At 41.5% G+C, this 22,368-nt stretch overlaps 1 protein-coding gene across 6 annotated transcripts in view; it reads left to right on the forward strand.

Moving 5' to 3' along the window:
• The first annotated feature begins 1,680 nt into the window (after positions 1 to 1,680).
• LOC116052560 (serine/threonine-protein phosphatase 2A 55 kDa regulatory subunit B gamma isoform) overlaps positions 1,681 to 22,368 on the forward strand; it is a 36,095-nt gene continuing 15,407 nt past the window's right edge. The window contains exons 1-4 of one of the 6 annotated variants that reach the window (XM_031303336.2): positions 1,681 to 1,814; positions 5,267 to 5,422; positions 5,748 to 6,066; positions 9,475 to 9,631. In XM_031303336.2, coding sequence (XP_031159196.1) covers positions 9,550 to 9,631 — 82 coding nt within the window. In that variant the 5' untranslated portion in view covers positions 1,681 to 1,814; positions 5,267 to 5,422; positions 5,748 to 6,066; positions 9,475 to 9,549. Of the gene's footprint in view, positions 1,815 to 5,174; positions 5,423 to 5,747; positions 6,067 to 7,810; positions 7,893 to 9,474; positions 9,632 to 22,368 lie in introns of those variants that run through there. The other 5 variants (XM_036002621.1, XM_031303339.2, XM_036002622.1 and 2 more) reach the window with 5 other exon arrangements.

The raw sequence follows: 22,368 nt of genomic DNA on the forward strand, positions 1-22,368 counted from the left end.
GGTGATCATTATCATGTTGACCGGCCGTAGGCCTGAATTGTGTTGGAGTCTCAAAGTCCACTCCCTCTCTCATACGTTAATTTATCTGTATCACAAGCTGTGCCTAAAATTCTACTTTTAATCTGCTTAAGAGAAGAGGCAGGGAATTTGGGCATGTCCAATGTTAGATTTATTTTGGTGTAATCTTTTTCACCTGTTTTCCAATGTATATAAAATACTAATACTATACTCCCTTATCACTTCCCTCTCATATAAAATCAGCTGTGATGACAGGAAATGTAGCCTACTAGCCAAAACATCTGATTCCCAAAGACTGGAAGACACCTTGTTTCCTACGAGGGTCACAAGAATTGATTTCTTTTATACATTTGGAAAAAGTCTATGTGGGAAAACCCATGTATCTCTTGTGTATTATCTTGAGACAAAATTAATTGTGGTTTGACTTATGGCTTTTGATACCTGTCTGAGGTGGCCTGCTTTTGTTAATCACTTTTGAGGTGAAACATATTAGTTATAGTTCCTCCTGTGCACATATACACATTTTATTTAAATTCTGGGATAAACAGTCATTCATTTTTGTTCCCACAATCCTTTTGTTTATGTTAAGGGTCAGAGCTATTTGATATTTATAACTGATCTGTGAACTAAAATGAGTCATCAGTGATTCTACAGATCAGCTGTAGAGCTCCTCTTTTTTCACGCTGTATTTAATCTTTTTTGTTATTCTTGTTTATTTTCACTAAATCAAGACCCCAGCAAGGACAGTACATCCTTGCCTCAACTAAAGAGTGGTACGTGTGTCTTAAAACATAACATCTAAAAACCTGGATGTTGTGGTTAAATGTAAAACCAAATTAAGATTATCCACCAGTGTCCCCACCATCAGGAGATTATGTGAGGACACAATACAGCTCAGATTCACTCCAGGGCATCGGGTCCATGTGACGTTGGGGATGGTGGGTGGTCACGGTCCAAGTGTCACCAAGGTATCAGGACCGGTCCAGAGGCCAAGCAATCACTGCTGAATGGCATGGTCACTACGGGAGACTGGTGCCACACCGCAGGTTAACAAGGACAAGCTGAAGTGGATTTACAGAACTGTATGTACCTGAAAAAACCTCCCACATACATGCAGGGGTGATGCATGGATGTATTAAGACAACGGGTTGATGACGTGATTACTGTATTAAAGTGATAACTTGGATTATGAGGATTTACAGTGTGAGAGGAAGGACAGTTAGGTGTGAGCTTGTCTTTCTACCATACAGTATATGCTCTCTACCTAGGCCTAACTTCCTGTGCCTCCTTCACTAAGATCTTATTTTTTTCCACCATACAAATTGGATTTTAGGACAATGAAATATGAATGGATTTTTAAACTTGGTGCAATCTCTGAACATCTGTTGATCCCTTGTAGTTAATTTTCTCTGTTGTGCAAACTTGTCTGGGAGCATTTTTCTTAGTTGTTTCATCCCAAAAAAATAATAATCTGCCACCCAAATACACTCGGGTACATTTTTGTTTGTTTTGCAGCTTATTGAAACAATAGCACAGAAATTGTTTAATTATTCAGTCTCAGTTCCCTAATGAAGCCCTTTGTCCAGCATCAGCAGCAGGTGTTTTTTAGTAAACGAGCTTGGTGTAACGTTAACTTATACAGTAGCTAGCTAGCTAGCTAGCTACATTACCTGCAAGCACCAAATGCAGATATCACGTTAGTTGCAGATAGTGAAGAAAGTTGAACATTTAGACAGCTAAAGCAGATATTTGTCTTTCCGTGGGTTGGTGGAGGACAAGCTAGAGTTAAAAGATCGGTAAATATTGAACTTACATATCCATAATTTGTCCAGAAGCAATGTGGCCGAACGTTAAAAGTTAGCTACTAGCTAGCTAGGCAACTGTTTGCTAGCACGTTAGCCATAGCAATGCTATACGGCTAACGTTAACATGTTTTGGAGCGTTTTTCGGAGTTTTTCTGCCCTACAATTGTTTAATGTAGATTTAAGTTTACCTATGACATATCTCTATAATATGACATAACATATTGTAAGAAAGTTTGTAGGACCTGGGCCTATATTGTGTTTTTTTTTTGTTATGCTAGCTAGGTCATGATACTGGAACCTAAGTGGTTTAGCTAAGTGAAAACCCCAACAGTACAAAATGCAAATACACTGACACCATGGAGTGATATAACATAAAAAAGAAATAAATCATCATATTTTAGTAGGTGGAACCAGGTAACGTTTGGCATTTGTGCTTGATAAATTACATGGACGCTTAATCGGTTGCCAAAATGATTGATGATATTCTTTTTTTCATATGAATGATCAATTAACCATTACAAATCTCCATTCTTAATTGAGTGAACAACAAATTGAACAGGAAAAATTGTAACAAGGAACAACTTTATATACTTTATGCAGCACTATAATAGGTCTTGATGATTGCAAATATGCAATATCCATATGTCTTTATAGCTTTAGCCAATCATAGTTATACAAACAGATATGAAAGCATGTCCAAGAATACTGAAAACGATAAAAACATTAGTATTGTCTCTCACCTCTTTCTTTCTGCTTTGGGTTTGACAAATGGGTCAGATCTAACACTGATGGGGCCTTCAGTAAGAGCTAAACACCAAACCTTCTGGGTTTAGAGATTTAACAACAGGGGGATTTTGGTGGTATATGGTTGGGTTGAATAGATAGAGAGGTGCAGGTAGAACAGTAGCTATATGGGAAACAGTGGGTGGGCTTTGGGGAGCTTTGTGGTGGATGTTAGTTGTTAGTTAGCAGTTAGAAGGGCAGATATGGTGGTGGAGCATTGCCCATCATTGGTAAGTATTGGGTGGGCAGTCTTGGAGTAACTCAGATAAACAGCTCTTCTTACTTGGGGGGGGTGTTAAAGCCCGGTGGCAGACAGCCAGCATTAGTGATGGCACCAACTGTCACTGGCAGCCCCTCACTCTGCTGCCACACTGACTGAAGCCTCTGTGTGTGTGTGTGTGTGTGTGTGTGTGTGTGTGTTGGTGGGTGAATTTAAGTGCTCTTATAGCCAGTAATAATTTCTGATCTCTTCTTGTAGGGTTAGGCAATATGGTTGAACTATTTCATCCTAATATCAATAAGGATATTTTTCTAATGTTGATATACTTTATATGGCAAATTAATGCAAGATCATATATAGAATTATCAAACTGATGTGCAAAGTAGGGCAGATACCTGAAGTCTTTTTTTGAGTATGGATACTACCAACTAGAGCAGAAATGATAAACGGATTGGTTGATTGAAAGAAAATGTCAGAAATTGAAATCTAAAAAAATTGCTTGTGACAAATCAATTATCAAAAGATTTGCTAATTAATAGCAAATCTTGTAATAACTGTGAAAATTGCATGTGAAGTTTGTGAAATGTGAACATTTGCTAGTTTTCTTAGTCCTCTGTGATAGTAAATAGTTAATATCCTTGAGTTTTGTAGTGTTGGTTAAACAAAACAAGCTATTTGAAGATGAAATTGTGACGGATATATTGACTGAATGATAAATTGATCATCAAAATTGATAATGAAAAAAATCCTATACTATACTATCAATAATATCGACACAAAAGAAAACTGATCTGTCTTCACGTTCTTTAGTGGCAAATCCAATAAATGAAGTAGCCCATTTATGATGCATTCACCTCATAATTTAGGACACATGGCTCTTCCCTAGTACATAATAGTACAATAGCTGCTTTTTAGTAAAAAGTATGAGTATCAATATTAGAGATTCTGGCACTGGTATTGCTTTTTTGTGGTATTGCCAACTCTTAATTCAAAGCAATGAAATGTGCTTCACTATTATGCATTACATTTAACCAAACAATCATTTAAAACTTAACATAAAGACTTAAAGCTATAGTGTGTAGTTTCTGTCGCCCCCATAAGGAATTCTAAGTAATGACAACAACACTGACGGCGCATCCACATGCACCACCTGCACCCCTCCTCCACCCCTCCTCCACACAGTTGCTAGTAGCGTTTATCAAGGAGGACACGGAAGATTAAAAAAAACATGATGAGCTCTTCAGAAGAGGTAATTATCTTGTAATTTTTACGTCCTCTTTGTCTCCAAAGCTGAACGCCGCTGTTGCCCTGTGACGTAAAACGCATCACTCTGGCTTCTGCACGTGAATGTTGCCGGACGGCACCATTTTGTAAACATAGCCATAGTAAGAAATACAGAGAGAGTTTTGTGTAGTGCAACAGTGTAGTAATTAGCTTTGTATCAACTCATTTGGCAATGGCTTTAAATGATTTAAATATTTTTGTTAGTTTTGTAATTACAGTATAGTTTGTTCGGAATCACTAAAGGAACAGTTTGACATACGCTAATGAATTTTTACCGAAAGTTAGTCAAGAAGATTAATGTAACTTTCATGTCTGTCCATTAAATATGAAGATGGAGCCAGAGGACCCTTAGCCTAGCTTAGCACAAATACTGGAAACATGGAAACAGCTAGCATAGCTCTGTCCAAAGGTAACATAATTTGCTGAACAGAACCTCTAAAGCGTAATATTTAAAACGTTATATCTTGTTTTTTACTGTGCAAATACTAAAGTTGAGATTTTATGCTAAGATAAGCTAATGGTATTTTCTAGATTTCCCAATTGTTGAACTACAGAAATTCATAGAACGATAACTTGATCAGATCATAAAATGATATGCAACTGCTCTAAGTTGATAAACAGTAATTAAAGCTCTACCTTCTATGCAGACTTGCGTATAGATTCTGCTAATAAAATCTGTGTGTGTGTGTGTGTGTGTGTGTGTGTGTGTGTGTGTGTGTGTGTGTGTGTGTGTGTGTTTTAGTCGTCTCTGTGCTAATTGAATTATGTCTCAGGGTGAATCCTCTAGTAGTCACTGTAGTGGTTCATATTCAGCATTCAAGTGAAACAGTCCTACTGTACTCTCATCCTCTCTCTGGCTCTCTCTGCTTTCTCTCCCATTAGTCACAACCCTAGAAGACATTGCCACTTTCACTCTGCCACCCACTCTATCCCTCTCTGTTTCTTTATCATATTTAATCACCTGCAGTCAGTGGTCAGGCAGATCTCAGCTCTGATTGGCTAGTCCCAGGAGTGGGAGGGGCCCGCTCTGATGCATCCCACACACGTATGAGCGCAGCAGGACAGATCGTCTCCCTCTCTCTCTCTCTCTCTCTCTCTCTCTCCCTCTCCCTCCCCCTCTCTCTACCTCTCACTCTGCCTTTCATACATACGCCAGAGCACAGACTGCAGCAGAAAGGGCCAGTAGGATTTTCCTCCTCATCCTGGAACAGCCGAGAAACCAGAGAGACAGTTACCCGCTGAGGAGGAGAGATACATTATTCATGGAGGATCCACTGAGGAGTACCTGACCCACAAGCTGCCGAGTGTGTAGGTGAGTTAGTGTTTGTCCCACTGTATATAGTGTGTCCATGAGTGTGATTTCACTGCAGAAGCAGCAGCACTGCAGATACACCGACCAGGGCCACTGCTCATCCTTCTCTCCCCTCCCCCCACTCTCCTCCTCTTCATCTCCTCTCTTCTCTTGGAGAATTAACAAGTAGGGGCTTTACCCATTTCTGAGAGCACAGAGCTGTGTATGTTGTGTGTGTTTGCGAGAGTAGAATTGGTCTGGCCACACCTGGACTCAGCAACTGCAGAGTGAACAATCTCACCCATGGTAGTTTTTGAACTGTTTTCAAATAATCCTCCTCCTGCAGGTTTGCATCTGGCTCTCAGAAGCAGTTGTGTGGACTCCTACACGCACCCATCCCTCGACGGGACCGGCCCACTCCCTCCTTAGTTAAGGACAGGATGCCCGGCTCTGCGCCCTTGTGCTGAGGAGACGTCTGCGGGCGAAAGTATGGGCGCTGTGCTGACCGGAATCCCCACCACCCCCTCCACCACCGATCTGCCACCACCACGCCGCCCCACCAAGACGGGCGCTTCCCCCAGCCCCGCCGATGGGCGAAGACACTGACGCCACCCCGACGCTCAACCACCGCGGCTTCCTCCCCGACCACAACTATGTGACTGAAGGTAAGAACATGACAGAGGAAGCGGCATTTGTCTAAATGTTACAAAGTGTATGTTTAAGTGTGCCCCCATGAGAGCGTGTTTCTCTATATGTGTGTGTGTGTGTGTGTGTGTGTGCCAAAGTGTATATGTGTGAAAATGTATTGTGGCAAAAACAAGCTCAGGACGGCTTCCTAAATCGTCTGTAAGCTCTGTGTTGTTCAGACAGAGTTGCAGACAGAGCAACAAGAACTAGGAAGCAAAACACTCTCCTCTTAAAAATTAAGCCGTCTCTGGGCGAGTTTTCCTCCTTCTTCCCTCGTCTTTATTTCTTCAGACTCTTCTCAATTTGTTTTGTGTCCTGCACCTTTCATTTCTGTGTTTTTGTTTATTTATGCTTTTGGAACCACTTTCTTACCTTGTGTAACAGCTGTTTTGTCACACTGCAGGGAAGAATTGATCTGGCCTGTGTGTCCGAATGTGTGTGTACATACCTCTGTTTCTGTGGAAGAATAGCTTTTTTTTTTCTGCAAACAGCATACAGTAATTTCCGGAAAAAAAACAAGCCAGAAATTTCCAACACATTCTTTTATACTCATTGCACTGCATGCCATCTCTCACATCATGATGGAGTCACACACATGCATTGTGTCCAATTGAATATTTAGAGTATCACCTCTCAGACGGGGTATTAAAAAGTCCGGCAGCACAAAAGCTGTGCAAACCAATTCATTCTTTTGGTTTGTTTCATAAAACAGATGGATTATAACCTTGGATAACCCCCTTTCTGCTAATCTCAATTACACCACTAATCTCACCTGAACACCAGCTTCCCTGTCTGCCTTCCTGCCTGTCTGTCTGTCCCCAATCTGTTTCTTACACTCATCTTATTTTTAGACCAGAACAGCGGATTATCATTTGGGGGTCATGAATGTGTTGGGAGCTCACTTGTGATCCTCGTATTACTGCAGAAAGGGAATTATGCTTCCTGTGTCTGTGCTGTAATATAATATCCCTCACACAGAAGCACATACTGTAGTCAGGGGGATACCTGTAGTGTGGCCTGTTGATTCTGTAAATGGTTGTGAGTGCATTCAACATATTGTATTGCTGAGAAGATTGAAGAATATCTGTGTGTGTGTGTATGTGTGTGTGTGTGTGCGCGCGCACACGTGTGCTTGTCTTTTCTTATACGTACAGTATTTCTATGGGCAATATGTGTCTCTGTCCATTTCAGAAAAGGATTTTGATGAGTTAGTGGCAGAACATCCATCACCACCATCCATTATTGCCATAGCAACAGTCCGTGATGACAAACATGCTGCTTTTCATGCTTGGCCGATATGATTGACAAGTTGTCTCCACCCACCAATAATGGCAGTATTAATTATTCCACACATCTCAGGCAGACAGACATTATTCAGGGTGAATTGCTGATGAGCTCACAGCAAGGTGGACACACCACTGAACACAATTGGTCTGAAAGGACTGTGCAACACATGGACAGCCTGAAAATAGATAGTTGCAGTAATAAGTAGAAATCATGCTATAAAATCAATCTCACAACAATTCCCCTAATGACCCAAAAAAGATAATTTCCTGTCACAAAAACAAAATGATTCATTACCTGACTCCTCTTCTACATTCACTCCAACCCCCTCCACCTTTCCTCAATGTTCATCCCATCCCCCGTCCTCCTCCCCATTTCCATCCCCCACTGCCTCCCTCTCTCTCTCTTTCCCCATCGGTCCCCTAATGCAACTCGCAGCATTGCCCGGTGCTGAAGTAGCGTGTCTGCCAAACAATTATCCAACAGTGCTCTAAAGGCTGCTCAAACACAATGTGCCTCTGTATGTGTGTGTGTGTGTGTGTGTGTGTTAAAGAGAAAGACAGAGAGAGGTGGTGGTGCATGTGATTTTATGCTTGGGTGTATTTTGTAAGCACCTGTGTGTCTCCATTTTCTTTATTTTTTGCCTGTGTTGCATTCATATTCATGTCTTTGTCTTCGAGTGCATACTGTGTGTCTTTTTGTTTGCACAGGTCTATGTATGTATGTATGTATGTATGTATGTATGTGTGTATGTGTGTGTGTCTGTCTGTCTGCCTGCAAGGGGTTTGTGTGTGTTTATATGTGTGCGCATACATAACAGTGTGTCTGTAGATCTTCCCGTGGGGATTCCCCTGCCCTTTCGCTCCTACAGGGGAGGGATGCTTAACCTCCCTCTACCTTAACGTCCTTCCCCTTCCTTCTTCCCTCCATCTTTTACTCCCGTCCTCTCACTTCTTTTGCCCTCCCCAACATCTCCCTTTGCTAAACCCTCACCTCCAACTGGAGCGGCATTGGGTTCAAGGATGGATGAGGAAATAATAACAATTCTATATTGTACTAAAATTCTTTTTGTTTTTGTTAATGCATTATTTATTACTGATTCCATTTCGTAAATAATGCAAGCACAATAACTCATAATTATTGTGCACCATTTACAGAAGTATCAATGCTGTTAAGTTAAAACAGCTAAATGGTAAACATTTTACATTGTACAAACAACAAATATGTGAAAATATAAATTGCATATGTAACTCTAAAAGTAAAAATTCCAAACATTTGCTGATTGCAGCATCTCCAACAATTATATTGAATGCCTTAATTTTATAGAATTTTAAACTGTATTCCTTTGGGTTTTCATGCTCACTTGACTTGACAGTGAATTGCTTTGGACTTTAGAAACCTGTGATAAGCAGATGTCATTATGTTTGACATTTTAACAGATAAAAAATAAGACCCAACATGCTCAATTCACAATTAGACCTTGAAGACCGGGTGCTGGATCCTTAATATGGATATTAATATGTAAAGGCAAGACTAGGACAGCACTCCACTTTGACTTAATATTGGTGTGGCAGTATTAAAAAGTCATATTGGAGTGCTGTCCTAGTCTTGCCTTTGCAACTGACAGATTAATCAATAATGAAAGTAATTGTTAGTCATCATACCTATATGTAAGTAAGAGAGCTTTCACCAGCTCTCACTGCTCTTTTCTAATTGTCAATCACCTCTGGGGAAATGTGAGAGCTATCTAAGCTTCTTGTTACAGTCACCTGCAAAACTTCATTTCGGAAAAGAGGCTTACTAAACATATTAAGACTCTGTCCCACAAGCTGTCAATCTATCTCCATACTGCATGTCTTGCAAGCCTTCCTGCCAAACCCAACCTGTGAATACATCATGTTGTATAGATAAAGAATAATCGTAAATACGCCATCGGTATTTTTTTCTCTGGTGAGTACTCATGGCCGGATGTGGTGATGCAGTAACTCAGTCCCTACCCTTAACCCCATTCACCCTCCCTGGTCCTTCCCTCCTTACTCTCTGCTCCTCCCTGTTGCCCCTCTCCCTCCTTTCCCTTCCCTCCATACTTGCTCCTCTTGCAGGGCTGCTCCTGGCTATAGCCTGAAGAGCTCCGCCCATCCTGTCCACCCCTCTCCACCCTGGAGTCCTCCCCCAGGATGTTGAGCCCCATCCAGGTCCTGTGCTCCGACATCACTACCCTTTCTCTGGAGCCCGAACCGTTTGCCTCTTACACTGAAGGTGTGTGCTCTATCCTCTTCTATCCCGAAGGTCATATCTGTGTCGCACAGTTGCTCCACATGACCCCAGTGTGAGATATGAGAGTTTTTATGTTTGTGTGTGTGTGTGTGTGTGGTTGAATGTGAGAGAGTGTATGTGTGTTCTGATGGAGTGTGCGTGCCATTAAGTATGCCGGTAATTTGAGTAGGGTGAGTTCTCACCTGAGTCTGAGTGTTATTAATATCTTACACATCACTTTGTCTCTGTCTGTCTGCCTCATCCTTTTTGTGTCTCTATTTTTGTACCTGCCTCTTTATTTTTGTCTCAGTCTGCCTGCTTCAGTGTGGATTGTGTGTGTGTGTGTGTGAGCTTTGATTTCCTAAAATAGTTTTGCCAGACAACACCCTGTCTCCTTCAAAGCATCTATCTTACCGTCTACCTCAATAAACACGGATGAAGACACACACACACATACACACACACACACACACACACACACACACACACACACACACACACACACACACACACACACACACACACACACACACACACAGACACTCACACACACAGACACTCACATCAGTGCACACAAACATGCAAAGAAACTCTCTAACCTGTTAACCCAAATACACTGTGCAGACATTCATATGCACACACGTAGGGCTACAGCTTACGATTTTTCATTATCAATTCATCTGCCGATTATTTTCTTAACTTATTGATTGATTGTGTGATCAATTATGTGTCTGGAAATAGTAAAAAAATTCCAATCTCTCTCTTCAAACTGCATGTTTGGTCTGAATAGCAATCCGAAGGTATTTAGTTTGTAGGGCTGCCCCCTAAAAGTCGAATATTCAAATCATCAGTCTGTGACCCTTAAGTCATCAGATTCTTCAAGTGGAGCAGTCTTTTTTTTTTTTTTTTTGTGAGTCAGAGTAAGCATCCCTTTCACAATGCTGTCCAGGGTAAAGTTCTACTACGTCAAATTGTCCCGTCCACTCGGTGAACATGTCAGCAACGGGTACAGGCAGCTGTGGAACCGTCACTGACATTCAGGGAGCTTCCACAGCGGTGTGGCCGCAGTGTTTTGTACGGTTTTATTAGTACAGTTAATCCCAAGGTAAGAACACCAGCAATATGCTACTACTAACGGTAGCGTCTGAGCCTGAAGTGATTGTGCGAGACACACGGCGCAAGACTTCACGAGGGGAGGGGCTGGAGGCAGCTGGTCTGGGTGCACTGTAAAAAATGTCCCTATTCATGTTTTTAACACTAGGCTCCGGCGAAATGCCTCTTCATTTTCCAGTGTGGTGGCTCTTTCTTTCCACAGATTTAAGGACATTGGACTGTTCTTGTGGTCTGTACATTAAGAATCATACAAGATGTTTCACAGAGAACTGCTTGGCCAGTCTTCCCAGCCATCCATGTTGAAATGGAAAGTGCAGCACATGCCTAGTTACAAAAAAAACTTAGGCAGCACGGTGGCTCAGTGGTTAGCACTTCTGCCTCACAGCAAGAAGGTTCTGGGTTCAAACCCAGGTCGTCTCAGGCCTTCCTGTGTGGAGTTTGCATGTTCTTCTTGTGTTTGCGTGGGTTTTCTCCGGGTGCTCTGGTTTCTTCCCACCATAAAGACATGCATGCTAGGCAACTAGGACTACAGTTGAAAATTAGCCGACTGGCTAACAGTGGCGCATTTACAGAAATGTTCATTAATGTGCACTGTCCTAATCAAATAAATAAACAAATAAAAATTCAGAGGTGCCTGACCAAGCGGCACAACAACTTTTAGAGCCTTTGCGCTGGACGCGAAATACATGATGACGTCATTCTTTGTCAAGCAAACCTTGCACTACGTGAACTATCATTAAAGATGTTTGAGAAGGTGGAACCAATGAATTTTAGGAATTTCTTCCTTACAAATACCAACACTTCATCAAATATCATAGTCATTGCAGGGTAATTTTCTGTCGATCGACTAGTTAGAGAGAAGACACACCAGCCCGATAATCGGGCGTCGGGCCGTCTGGCAAGGTCCGTGACTCGAGTCTGTTCTGTGTGTCCCGTGCCGTCGGCCATCCGAGGAGCCGTCGGCATTCATTTGGGCCGACCCGACATGTTCAGTCGGGGACAGGGCAGTCGGGACTCACCCGGAAATGGGGAGCGGATGAGCCTCTCAAAATCTGACGAAAATCTTTTAAACTGACCTTTGTCAATCTGAAATGAAGACAGATTCAGCAACTGCATGGCCTATTTCTCGCTTAAAATGTTTTCAGAAACACGTTTCGGTGAACTATTTTAGTACAATATGAGATCGTATTCTGAACAAGCCGCCATGACAGTCTGGCTGTGAATTTCCGGAGAAAAAAGAACCACTTGACGCGTTCGTCCAATCAGCTGCCGGTCTTCATTTTCTGGTAAATAATCAGACTGTTAATGGAAACAATACAGAGCAGCGCCGCCTGCTGCTATGGAGACGTATTACGTTTCGCGCACGCGCAGAGCGTACGCTCAAGTCGGCGTCGCCTCAGTGTGTTCTGAGGCATTTTTTGGACCTCGGGACCCGACTGATCAGTCCGACTGGCTTTTCTGCCGACGGTCGGCCCGTCTGGTTGGTGTGTCAGGGCCTTTAAAGGCAGGGTTGGTAACTATTTCCAAAATACACTTTTTTTATATTGTTTGAAATGGTCTTTACACCCCGACAGCAATAAATAACTTATGGGATCTGAGAAAAAGAGTGAAAAAGATCTGTCATCTGTAGCCGCCGTAATCCTGTTAAAACGCCCACCCTCTACCCCTCCCGTGTACGAGCCTGAGCTAAATGCACTTCGTTGCCCCATTGCTAACAGTAGTCACGTTTGTTTTAAACATTTGGTATGATCATTTTAGGCCTGCACGATATTGGAAAAAAAACTGACTTTGCGGGGTTTTTTTCATGCGATATATTTGCGATATGAAAAAAGACTAATTTTTACAAGAGGACATAAATAGCTCTATTTGGAAATAATAAATAATTCTCGACTACTAGGGTGATTTTGTGGGAGAGTGCATCTACATAGAAAATAAAAATGAAAAAGGACTTTTTTGAGCGCTGGGACTACTCTTCTGAAGTGATTTTGGAGAGGGAAATTAGATGGTTAAATACACTGGTTGACTGACATGACACCATTGTAGGCTATTCTATCAATCCAGGCTAAAGTGAATGATAGTAATAATGCATGCATGTTGCTTCCTCTAAATTTCAGGTTGTGGTCGACTAGCGGGGCCTCCTTGTTTGTTTGATATATTGATCAATATAGATTGTGATTGGTGGTTTGCTGTGCATGCAGAGCCTGCATGTCACACACTAGCAACAAACTGTGTATCCAAGAACACGTAATTCAGTGTAAATTACGTTACATCATTAATCAGGTGATTTAGTTCGTCTTTGCAGCGAACATAACACACTGACCACTGTAGCTTCACTACCCATGGAAAAGTGTGTGGATCACTGTGTCAGCAGCAGCTGCCGCTTACGGTACTTTTCTACACACGGATAGTGTTGACGAACTGACCGAAGAGCCGGTTAATTAACCCGACTCGTGTCACTGAACCGGGAGAATCGAGGGCCATACGTCAATGAACCGACTCACTCCTGTTGTTTTCTTTTACCTCATTCGTGCCGTTGTGTGTTGCTGGTATTCTTCTGCTACTGTGTGTGTAGTAATCTAGCTTATTAGTGCCTCCACTGGAGTGGTGGTGGTAGAATCAATCAGGAAATGAGCTACCTAGACTGCGCACCAGGCTACTGAACGAGACCGAATGTTGCTCGAGTCTATCAAGCGGTGTCTTGGTTCTCGGCAAGTTTGATTCTGGTGCCTCTTAGATGATTGTGTTCATGGCAATTCACTCATTATCGATGGAGAAGTACATCACATACAAATAGACATCATGTTATCTTGGTAGATGTTAAGTTAAAAGTTATAGAAGTGAATGTTGCTACATGGTAGGTAGGCTGTCACGAGGAGACCGCGCACCAGGCTACTGAACGAGACCGTAACCTAGGGTATGAGTCTATATTCAAATGGGTGTCTAGGTTCTCGGCAAGTTTGAGTTATCAACTGATCCCAGAAGCCTTTATTTCTCGTGCATCTTAGATGATTGTGTACATAGAAATTCATAGGCTACATTATCAATGGATATCACATACAAATACACGTCAGGTTATCTTAGTAGTTAAGTTAAATGTTTGTTACATGGTAGGTAGGCTGTCACCAGGAGACCGCGCACCAGGCTACTGAACGAGACCGTAACCGTGCCTAATGCATGAGTCTATGTAATCAAACGGGTGTCTAGGTTCTTGGCAAGTTTGAGTTATCAACCGATCCCAGAATCCTTTATGTCTCGTGCATTTTAGAATTGTGTTCATGAAAATTCATAGGCTACAATACCAAGGGGAAAGTATTTTATCACATACAAATACGCGTAATGTTATCTTGGTAGTTATGTTAAGTTAAATGTTAGAAGTGAATGTTGCTACTTGTTAGTTAGACTGTCACGAGGAGATCACGCACCAGGCTACCAAATGTAACCGTGGCCAGTGTGTGAGTCTAGTGTCGGTCAGTATGAGTGTATAGTATGTCGAGACCGAATGTAACCGCAACCGCTCAAGTCTAATGTGATTAAGCGGTGTCTTGGTTCCTGGCGGGGGAGGACATCACACATCCTGCCATGACATTCTATGGCTTTGATCACAGAACACACATCTTACTGAGAGACACAACCTGTTCAGTTACTTTAAACCTGCCCTCCATTAAGAGACACATATTTGTTGGAACAGAGCTCAAAACTTAAACACTTTTGTACTAAACTGCAATACAGCAATAATACTACAAAATACTCCAGTACCGCAAGAAATATCTTTAAAATATCTTCAAAAATATTTTTTTGTGGCTATATCATGGCGACCATCGTTCCCGAAACTCCCAGCACACAGCTTGAGGACCCATGAAAAGCCCTTCTGGAGGTCCAGAAACAAAACAAAGAGCTGGTCGCAGTGAACGCTGGCCTGGTGGAGGAGAAAGGGAAAATCTTGAAGGCTCTACAGTCAGAAATCATTCTCGACTACTGGGGTGATTTTGTAGGGGAGTGCATCTACATAGAAAATAAAAATGAAAAAGGAACTTTTCTTATGTGAACCAGTCTTTGTTGAACTTTAATGCTTTACAAACACCAAAGCAAGTAAGCACTGTGACTACTCTTCTGAAGTGATTTTGGAGAGGGAAATTAGATGGTTAAATACACCGGTTGACTGACATGAAATCATAGAGAGCCGAAGTCACGCCCCTTCCGGTGGACCTCATGGGACCTTAATTTGGAAAAAATATGAACGGTAGTGAACGGGGATAGGCAAATTATTTTTTGATCCCGTTTCAATTGAGCCATGGACTACAAATATGATGTTCGTCAATTTAAAAGATCATTTTTCAACTGAAGAAAGTCTCAGTTAGCCGTAGGTTTGTCATATGATCACTTAGTTTTGTGTGAAACCGCTCAGTGAACTACATCTCTCGTCTCACACAGTTTACGTCACCTAGCTTGATGCTCAACTTGCTCGCTAGCTAGCTAGCTTAGCTCTGTTCCACAACACATGTAACGTTATCTTACCTGATGTGTTTTATCCAGTGAAGTGTTTTCAGCAGATAAGCAAAAGAACAAGCAAGATGATACACAGAGACATCGTAGCTTCAGCGAGACGTCATCCACGCGACATTGAAGTGTGTAGTCTTTCTAATTACGTATTTTCACAGTCTTATACAGTTTAACAATAAACTGAGACTTTCTTCGGTTGAAAAATTATATTTTAAATTGATGAACATCATATTTGTAATCCATGGCTCAATTCAAACGGGATACAAAAATAATTATTATCTCTCCATTGACTCTTGTTCATATTTTTTCGAAAGATAGGTCCCTTTGGCCGGAAGTAGAAGGGCGTGACTTCGGCTCTCTATTGTATTCATATAATACTATCAATCCAGGCTAAAGTGAATGATAGTAATAATGCATGCATGTTGCTTCCTCTAAATTTCAGGTTGTGGTCGACTAGCTGGGCCTGCTTGTTTGTTTGATATATTGATCAACATAGATTGTGATTGATGGTTTGCTGTGCATGCAGAGCCTGCATGTCACGCACTAGCAACAAACTGTGTTTTCAAGAATACTTAAATCAGTGTAAATTACGTTATATCAGACAAAGACTGCTGTTGTAGATTAGTGTTACGTTTCCAGCGTCGCAGCTCCGTACCGTAGCGCTAGTTGGGACAGACGCCTTGTTTCTTTAGGCTAACGATATTAGCTTTAGCCTGGCTGGTAGCAAGTGAAGTGGGTTTTATTGTCATTTCAACCATATACACTGTATATAGTGAGACAAAACAACGTTTCACCAAGGATCAAGTGGTGTTACATTTAAAATATATAAAAACGAGATTTGAGACACACATTATAGATACATAAAGTGCAATTACTACTTAAAGTAGTGCATTTAAGACAATGGACAGGACAGACAACAAAAGACAGGGCATAAGTAGACTTGTAACACTGATTGTTATGAGTTAGGTTCACAGTGAGGTGGAGGTAGAATATATAGAATTATAGAATTTATCAGCAGAGAAAAAGTGCAGGAGTGCATTTCAGTTCAGTGTGAAAAATTTGCATCATGTTTTGTTGTTCAACAGTCTGACTACTTGAGGGAAGAAGCTCTTCCCCATTCTGGAGGTTAGGGCTGACCGATTTTGGAAAATAACCTAATGTATTATTCAACAAAGACAAGCAATAAATCATTGTATAGTATGAACAACACAAGATAGATTAAACAAACTGTTCTTTCCTGGAGGCCAGGCCTGTTTGTGATGATGAAATTAGGTGATTGATGAATGATTGATGAATTTATATGAATGACATCTTTTATTTAACCACTTCAATCACAGTAGTATATTGAGCACTGACCAAGCCTGGTGTAAACATCCATATGAAAGTCAGAAACAAATCACACAATCTAAAGTGCAGATTGCAGAAATATAAAAACAAATATGTGGCTTTACCACACTTAGTAGTATTTAGATTATTTATTATTTACTGTAATAAACATATGTAAACATGTGGATTGCACTTTTTAAACACTGTCTTTGAACTTTACTAGACAGTTAAATCAGTAAAAATATAGTATATATATTATATATATATATATATACAGTGGTGTATTTTTTTACAGCGCACACAGAGGAGCTGCCTCCAGCCCCTCTCCCTCATGAAGTTGCGTGCCGCGTGCATGACAGCGTCAACGTTGCACTTGCTCAGAGAGGCTATTGTTATGTTAGCAGTAGCATGCTGCTGCTGGTCTTGCTGTGGGATTAACTGTACTAATAAAACCGTTGAAACAACGCGGCCACGCTGCTGTGAAAGCTCCCCGGACGTCATTTATCAGAGTCTGGTTGTTACCCCTCTCCGCGGCAGTCTCCTCCACTCTATATCTTTATAACGGCGCTAGCTAACTGGAGCTAACCACTAATCAGAGCTAATCGTTGCTAACCAAGCCTTCAGTTCTGCGTGCCTGTATCCATTAACTGCATGTATGGACTCGAGCCCGAATAAAACCCTTCATTTTATTAAAATGGTTAAAATGGAGCTCCCAGGAGATGCTACTTTCAAATCTTTCTAGCTTTTCAACATTACCAACCCTGCCTTTAATTGTTTCAGCTCTACACACATCTGCACGGATAAGAGTGGCAGCATAAAAAAGGGCGAGCGTTTTCTGAATATGGGATTTGGCATGGCATTTCAGTATTCATGAGGCTTCGAAACATTCAGTATTGCCGAGGTTATATATTGGATGTAACCCAGCTAAGCTCCTATTCTTTTTTGTATGTTACAGTCTCACAAATCTGTTGGAAAAACAAATAGATTATTTTATCAAAAAATAATTACACATTGCAGCCTTGAGAATTCATGCAGCTAGAAGATGTCTTTGCAGCGAGGCAAAGCAGGATGACAGGTGTATTTTACACGCGCTGAAGCAGGCTTGGTTTGTGTTTTCCATTTGTTTGTGTCTATACCCATTAGGCTCACACCAGCTCTGCTCCATTGTGCCGATGTGTGTTTGGAGAAATGGCAGATTCCCTGCTGTGCTGAGCTTAAATCAGTCCTCTCCACACATGTGAACCTGTAACACAAACACATGCACCAGTGTTTTTTTCCAGATAACTCCAAAACTGCAGGACAGGGATCAATTTAACGTCTCCCTCCGGCAGTCTCTCCCCTCGTCTCCTTCGCTCCCTCCTCTCCCTCCAACCAGTTTATTTCTCTGCAGGGTAATTGAGTATACACACTTGTGCACACGTACACAGGAAATGCGGGGTGCTTGAGCTGCAGCATGCACACTCACTCGCCAACACACACACACACACACACACACACACACACACACACACACACACACACACACACACACACACACACACACACACATACACACATACACACATCTCCTGCTGAGCGGTGGCTTGTCCTCGCTTTTAAGGAGTGTGTGTTTTTGGCTCGGCTTTAATGGCCTGTGTTTCCCCAGTCCTAAGATGTCTATAATTGAGACTGTAGAGCGCCTGCTCCCGTCTCTGTCCCTGTAGTAGCCTGAACAAAAGGAAATAAGGAAATCCACCTCCCTCTATCTACGCCACCGCCTTCATCTATCCCCATAAATCTCCTCTCCTCTTCTTTCCTCTCCTCTCCCTCTCTCATTTCCACCTCTCCTCTCAGATGTGCCACAGATGAGCACTAACCTTAATGTTTATAATCTATATTCTAGACTATGGTTCAAACTAACAATTATTTTCATTATCAGTTAATCCACCTTTTCGATTAATTCATTTTTTCTTTATGAAATGTCAGGAAATAGTGACATTTTTTTTTCTGAAGCCCCAGGTAATATCTTTAGATTGCTTGTTTTGTTAACCTAATCGTCCAGAACTTGAGATATTCAGTTTGTTAACACTTAAAAGCAGCAAATCATGTTCACTTTGCTCACTATGTTGTGTCACTTTTTGTTAAAATTTTAAATTCAAATAAAAAAAGTTAAAAAAAAAAAAAAAAAAAAAGAAAAACTTCGCAATTGAGAAGCTTATATTACGCCGTGTTTTATTATTAAATCAATTATCAAAACTGTTGCAGATGAATTTTCTGTCGATTGACAAATAGATTAATCAACTAATCACTTCAGCTCTTGATCGCCGAGGAGCTGCTGTCCTTGGAAACACCTCACAGTGCATTTGAATTGTTTGTGTGTTTGGTGTCCATCACTTATGCATATTTTTTATGCTATTTTGTGTTATTGGGTTCATTCATGTTTGTGTGCTGTTTTCTGTTGATATGTACTGTATGTGTGGGCGCATGCTTGTGCGGTCACAGTGTGTTCCTCCAGTTCCTGCAGTGTGGCGATGAGTCAGACAGGCCTGCTGATGCTAATGGACTGTCTGTGGGAGACAGACACAGCTAGCTTGCTATACTGTAGCAGCACACACAGATCCTCAACTATATTGACTTACAGCATGGCAGCCTAAAATACACGCACACGCACACACACACACACACACACACACACCCACTGGCCAGTGGTGCCTCTTGGAGGACAGCCACAGTGCGCTCACACTCATGATGATGCTTGTTTCTGCAGTGTTTTTTTGTTGTCTTATTTATATGTAGTACTCTTCTAATAAAGGACATCAGAGAGACACATAGGTGTGTGTGTGTGTGTGTGTGTGTGTGTGTGTGTGTGTGTGTGTGTGAAAGATAGTGAAAGATTGTAAAAAAGAGAATGACAGAAAGAGAAAAAGGGTTCAGGTCCAGAGGATGAGAGAGCAAAGTTTGTGCTCCATATTTTATTCAGCTATTTTGTGTGCCGCTCCTGTGGGTTTTGCTTAGCTTAGCTCTTTCTCTGTGCGACTTGTTATGCTTATTATATTGCACAGTTATCTGTAAATGTGTTGGGTGTGCCCACACATTTGTTGTGCATCACTATGTGACTGTGTGTGCATTCAACGTTGCCTGGTGTGCGTATGTGTGTTTGTGAATTTCACTGCATGTAATAGGGGTCTGTTTTTGAATGAGTGCCATCGTGTGTGTATGCATTACGTATCTGCATATCCTCAATTTGGACCATAGTGTCCACTCCATCTCCTGGGTTCAATTTAGCAATGTTTGTAAGTGGACAAAACTGCAGCGCCATAATTATTTTAACACGCTCCTTCTTCCTGCGAGTATTGGATTGATGAATACCACTTCCTCCTTCGCCAGACTGCCATATACGGCTAACCGTTACAAGTACCCCTGCTACTGGTTGGCTCAGCCTGTTACCATGACAACCCCTGCTCACCGAAAGCCCCTTTCGCCGCCTCCGCCCCAGCTCCTCTTCCCTCCACCTCCCTTTCCATCCTCTCCATCCATTCTTCCACCAGCAGCAGCACCACCACTACTACGTACAAGCTAACATACAGCCAAGGAGCAGAGTGCCGTGGGGGAGGGACGAGAGAGAGATGAATGTGGATAGACAACCAGAAAGAAAATGAGAGAGTGAAATGGTGCAAAAGCAAGAAACTGAGGAACAAGAGATGATGACAAAAGAACGTGTGTGGGGGTGGGGGTGGGGGGATTGAGATAAAGCCTGAATAATAAAGAAGGTGCTGCAGTGACAGAGATCAAGAAACAGTGCAATGACTGGGGGAAAAATGATAGCAACCAGTAATACATGAAGTATGTGAGGAATGGGGTGAAATAGGTTGTGTTAGTGTAGAGATTGAGCAGCAGTCCCTGCCTCCCCTCATCATAAAAGCTCTCTCTCTCTCAAGGCCACCACAAAATAGGCCCGACTACAGCTTTGAATCACTCGGACTCTCAATAAATACTCTCTCCCCGATGTTTTATTACAGCCAATGCTTATGAGGACCATGTTCTTTTCTAACAAAACTGAGCTCAGTGGACTCCTTTGTTGAAGACTTAGTGGGGTACAGCATTTGACATGAAATTATTTAGAAATCTAATATATGACATTTTTGATTATTTAGTATTGTAGTAGCAGATTTAAGCTTTTGCTGTATAACAATCTGTGAGATGGGACTGCTTTGGAGGCTACATCAATAGTTCAGTCAAAATGCACCTTTACTGATAAGCCTGTGTGTTGTGCCGCTTCTGTCTCGATTACCTTGAATGTCATATGAAAACAACTGTAGGTTTTGGGTTTTTAGGTGGCATAGGTTTATAGATTTTATGTTAAGCAATGAGTCGTTTTTCAGTCCAAAACACTACATGGCCCAGTTTTTATGTTCCATCATATATTCCTCTTCCCTTCTTTATGCTAGTTCATTGTGTATGCTAGGTTAGCAACACAGTAAATTGCACAAGTTACATGCAATTGTAAGCAATTATTTCGTAGATGTTTTAGCCAGGAGTTATCAACAAGAAGAGTTTGCACAGAAACAGCAAAAGAGGAAAAGGACTGAAGAATACAAATAAGAATTGCCGTTGTGATCAGCATCACCAGCAACTGTCTGTCACTAACACGGCATTTACAAGTGTGAAGTCCAACCACACATTTGAAACTTCACAACTGAGCTGAACATTCACTTCACTTCTGCTGGTAAACAGGCTGGACTTGTTTACTTGTTTTGTTCAAATAAATTAGGTTTAAGGTGACTGAGAAGCATGAAAGATGACATAGTCGGTCAAAATATAGGCCTACATCAAATATTTATATGATAATGGCTTTTTAAATGTATTCAATCATGGCCGTGGCATTCTTGATTTTAAAGGGTTGGCAGATTAGCTTGCCTAGTGTGGCTAGTTTGTAGTAATGACTTGAGATAACTTTACATGGCTTCATACCAGATTAGCCACATCCTCTCATACTATACCGCCTCTTTTTTTTAATTGAGCCTGAGTTTAAAATTACTTTGAAAGACTTTTAACCACCACCAATGTGTTTTAGAAATAAAACTTAAATCTGCTGTACAAAGTTAAGGTAAAAGGAGGATACGAAGACAGAAGGGCAGGGAGCAGATTACATGCAACTTTAAACCAAAATCAAGCTTCAGATATTACACTGGCATGCCCCTTCATTACACGCCACAACCAAGTGCTTTCTGTTTTACATTCTGTGTATTGTGCGATGCAGGAAGGTCGTTGAGCCAGTACATGCTAAGTGGTTAATAATGTGCTTACTCATATCATAGTGTTACCACTGAGTCAAACTGTGTTGGTGTTTTCGGGACACAGAGCTAGTGATGGGGGACGTTGACGCAAATACGCAAATGAATTTCCTGAGGAATTATCTTTGAATGATACTTAATCACTAATTCAAATACACTCTGAGTTGTGTTTACACCTCAGACACTACAGAGATGATGGAGTACACCATTATTTTTATACTTACACAAACACAATGAACTCAAGTGACACTGTTATCCTGTGTACTGGATGCGTCATAGTGTGCGTCATTGTGTATGTGTCACACTGGAACACAGATAACACCTGTGCCTAATGTTATACAGCTGTGTGTGTGTGTGTGTGTGTGTGTGTGTGTGTGTGTGTGTGTGTGTGTGTGTGTGTGTGTGTGTGTGTGTGTATGTATGTGTGTGTGTGTGTGTGTGTGTGTGTGTGTCTCTCTTTTTTTCTGTATGTTTTGATGGGCTAATATGTACTGTTTAATCTGAATGTTCTCTGAAAGTTTACACACA

The sequence above is a fragment of the Sander lucioperca genome, chromosome 1 (assembly GCF_008315115.2).
Source record: "Sander lucioperca isolate FBNREF2018 chromosome 1, SLUC_FBN_1.2, whole genome shotgun sequence".
Lineage (NCBI taxonomy): Eukaryota > Metazoa > Chordata > Actinopteri > Perciformes > Percidae > Sander > Sander lucioperca.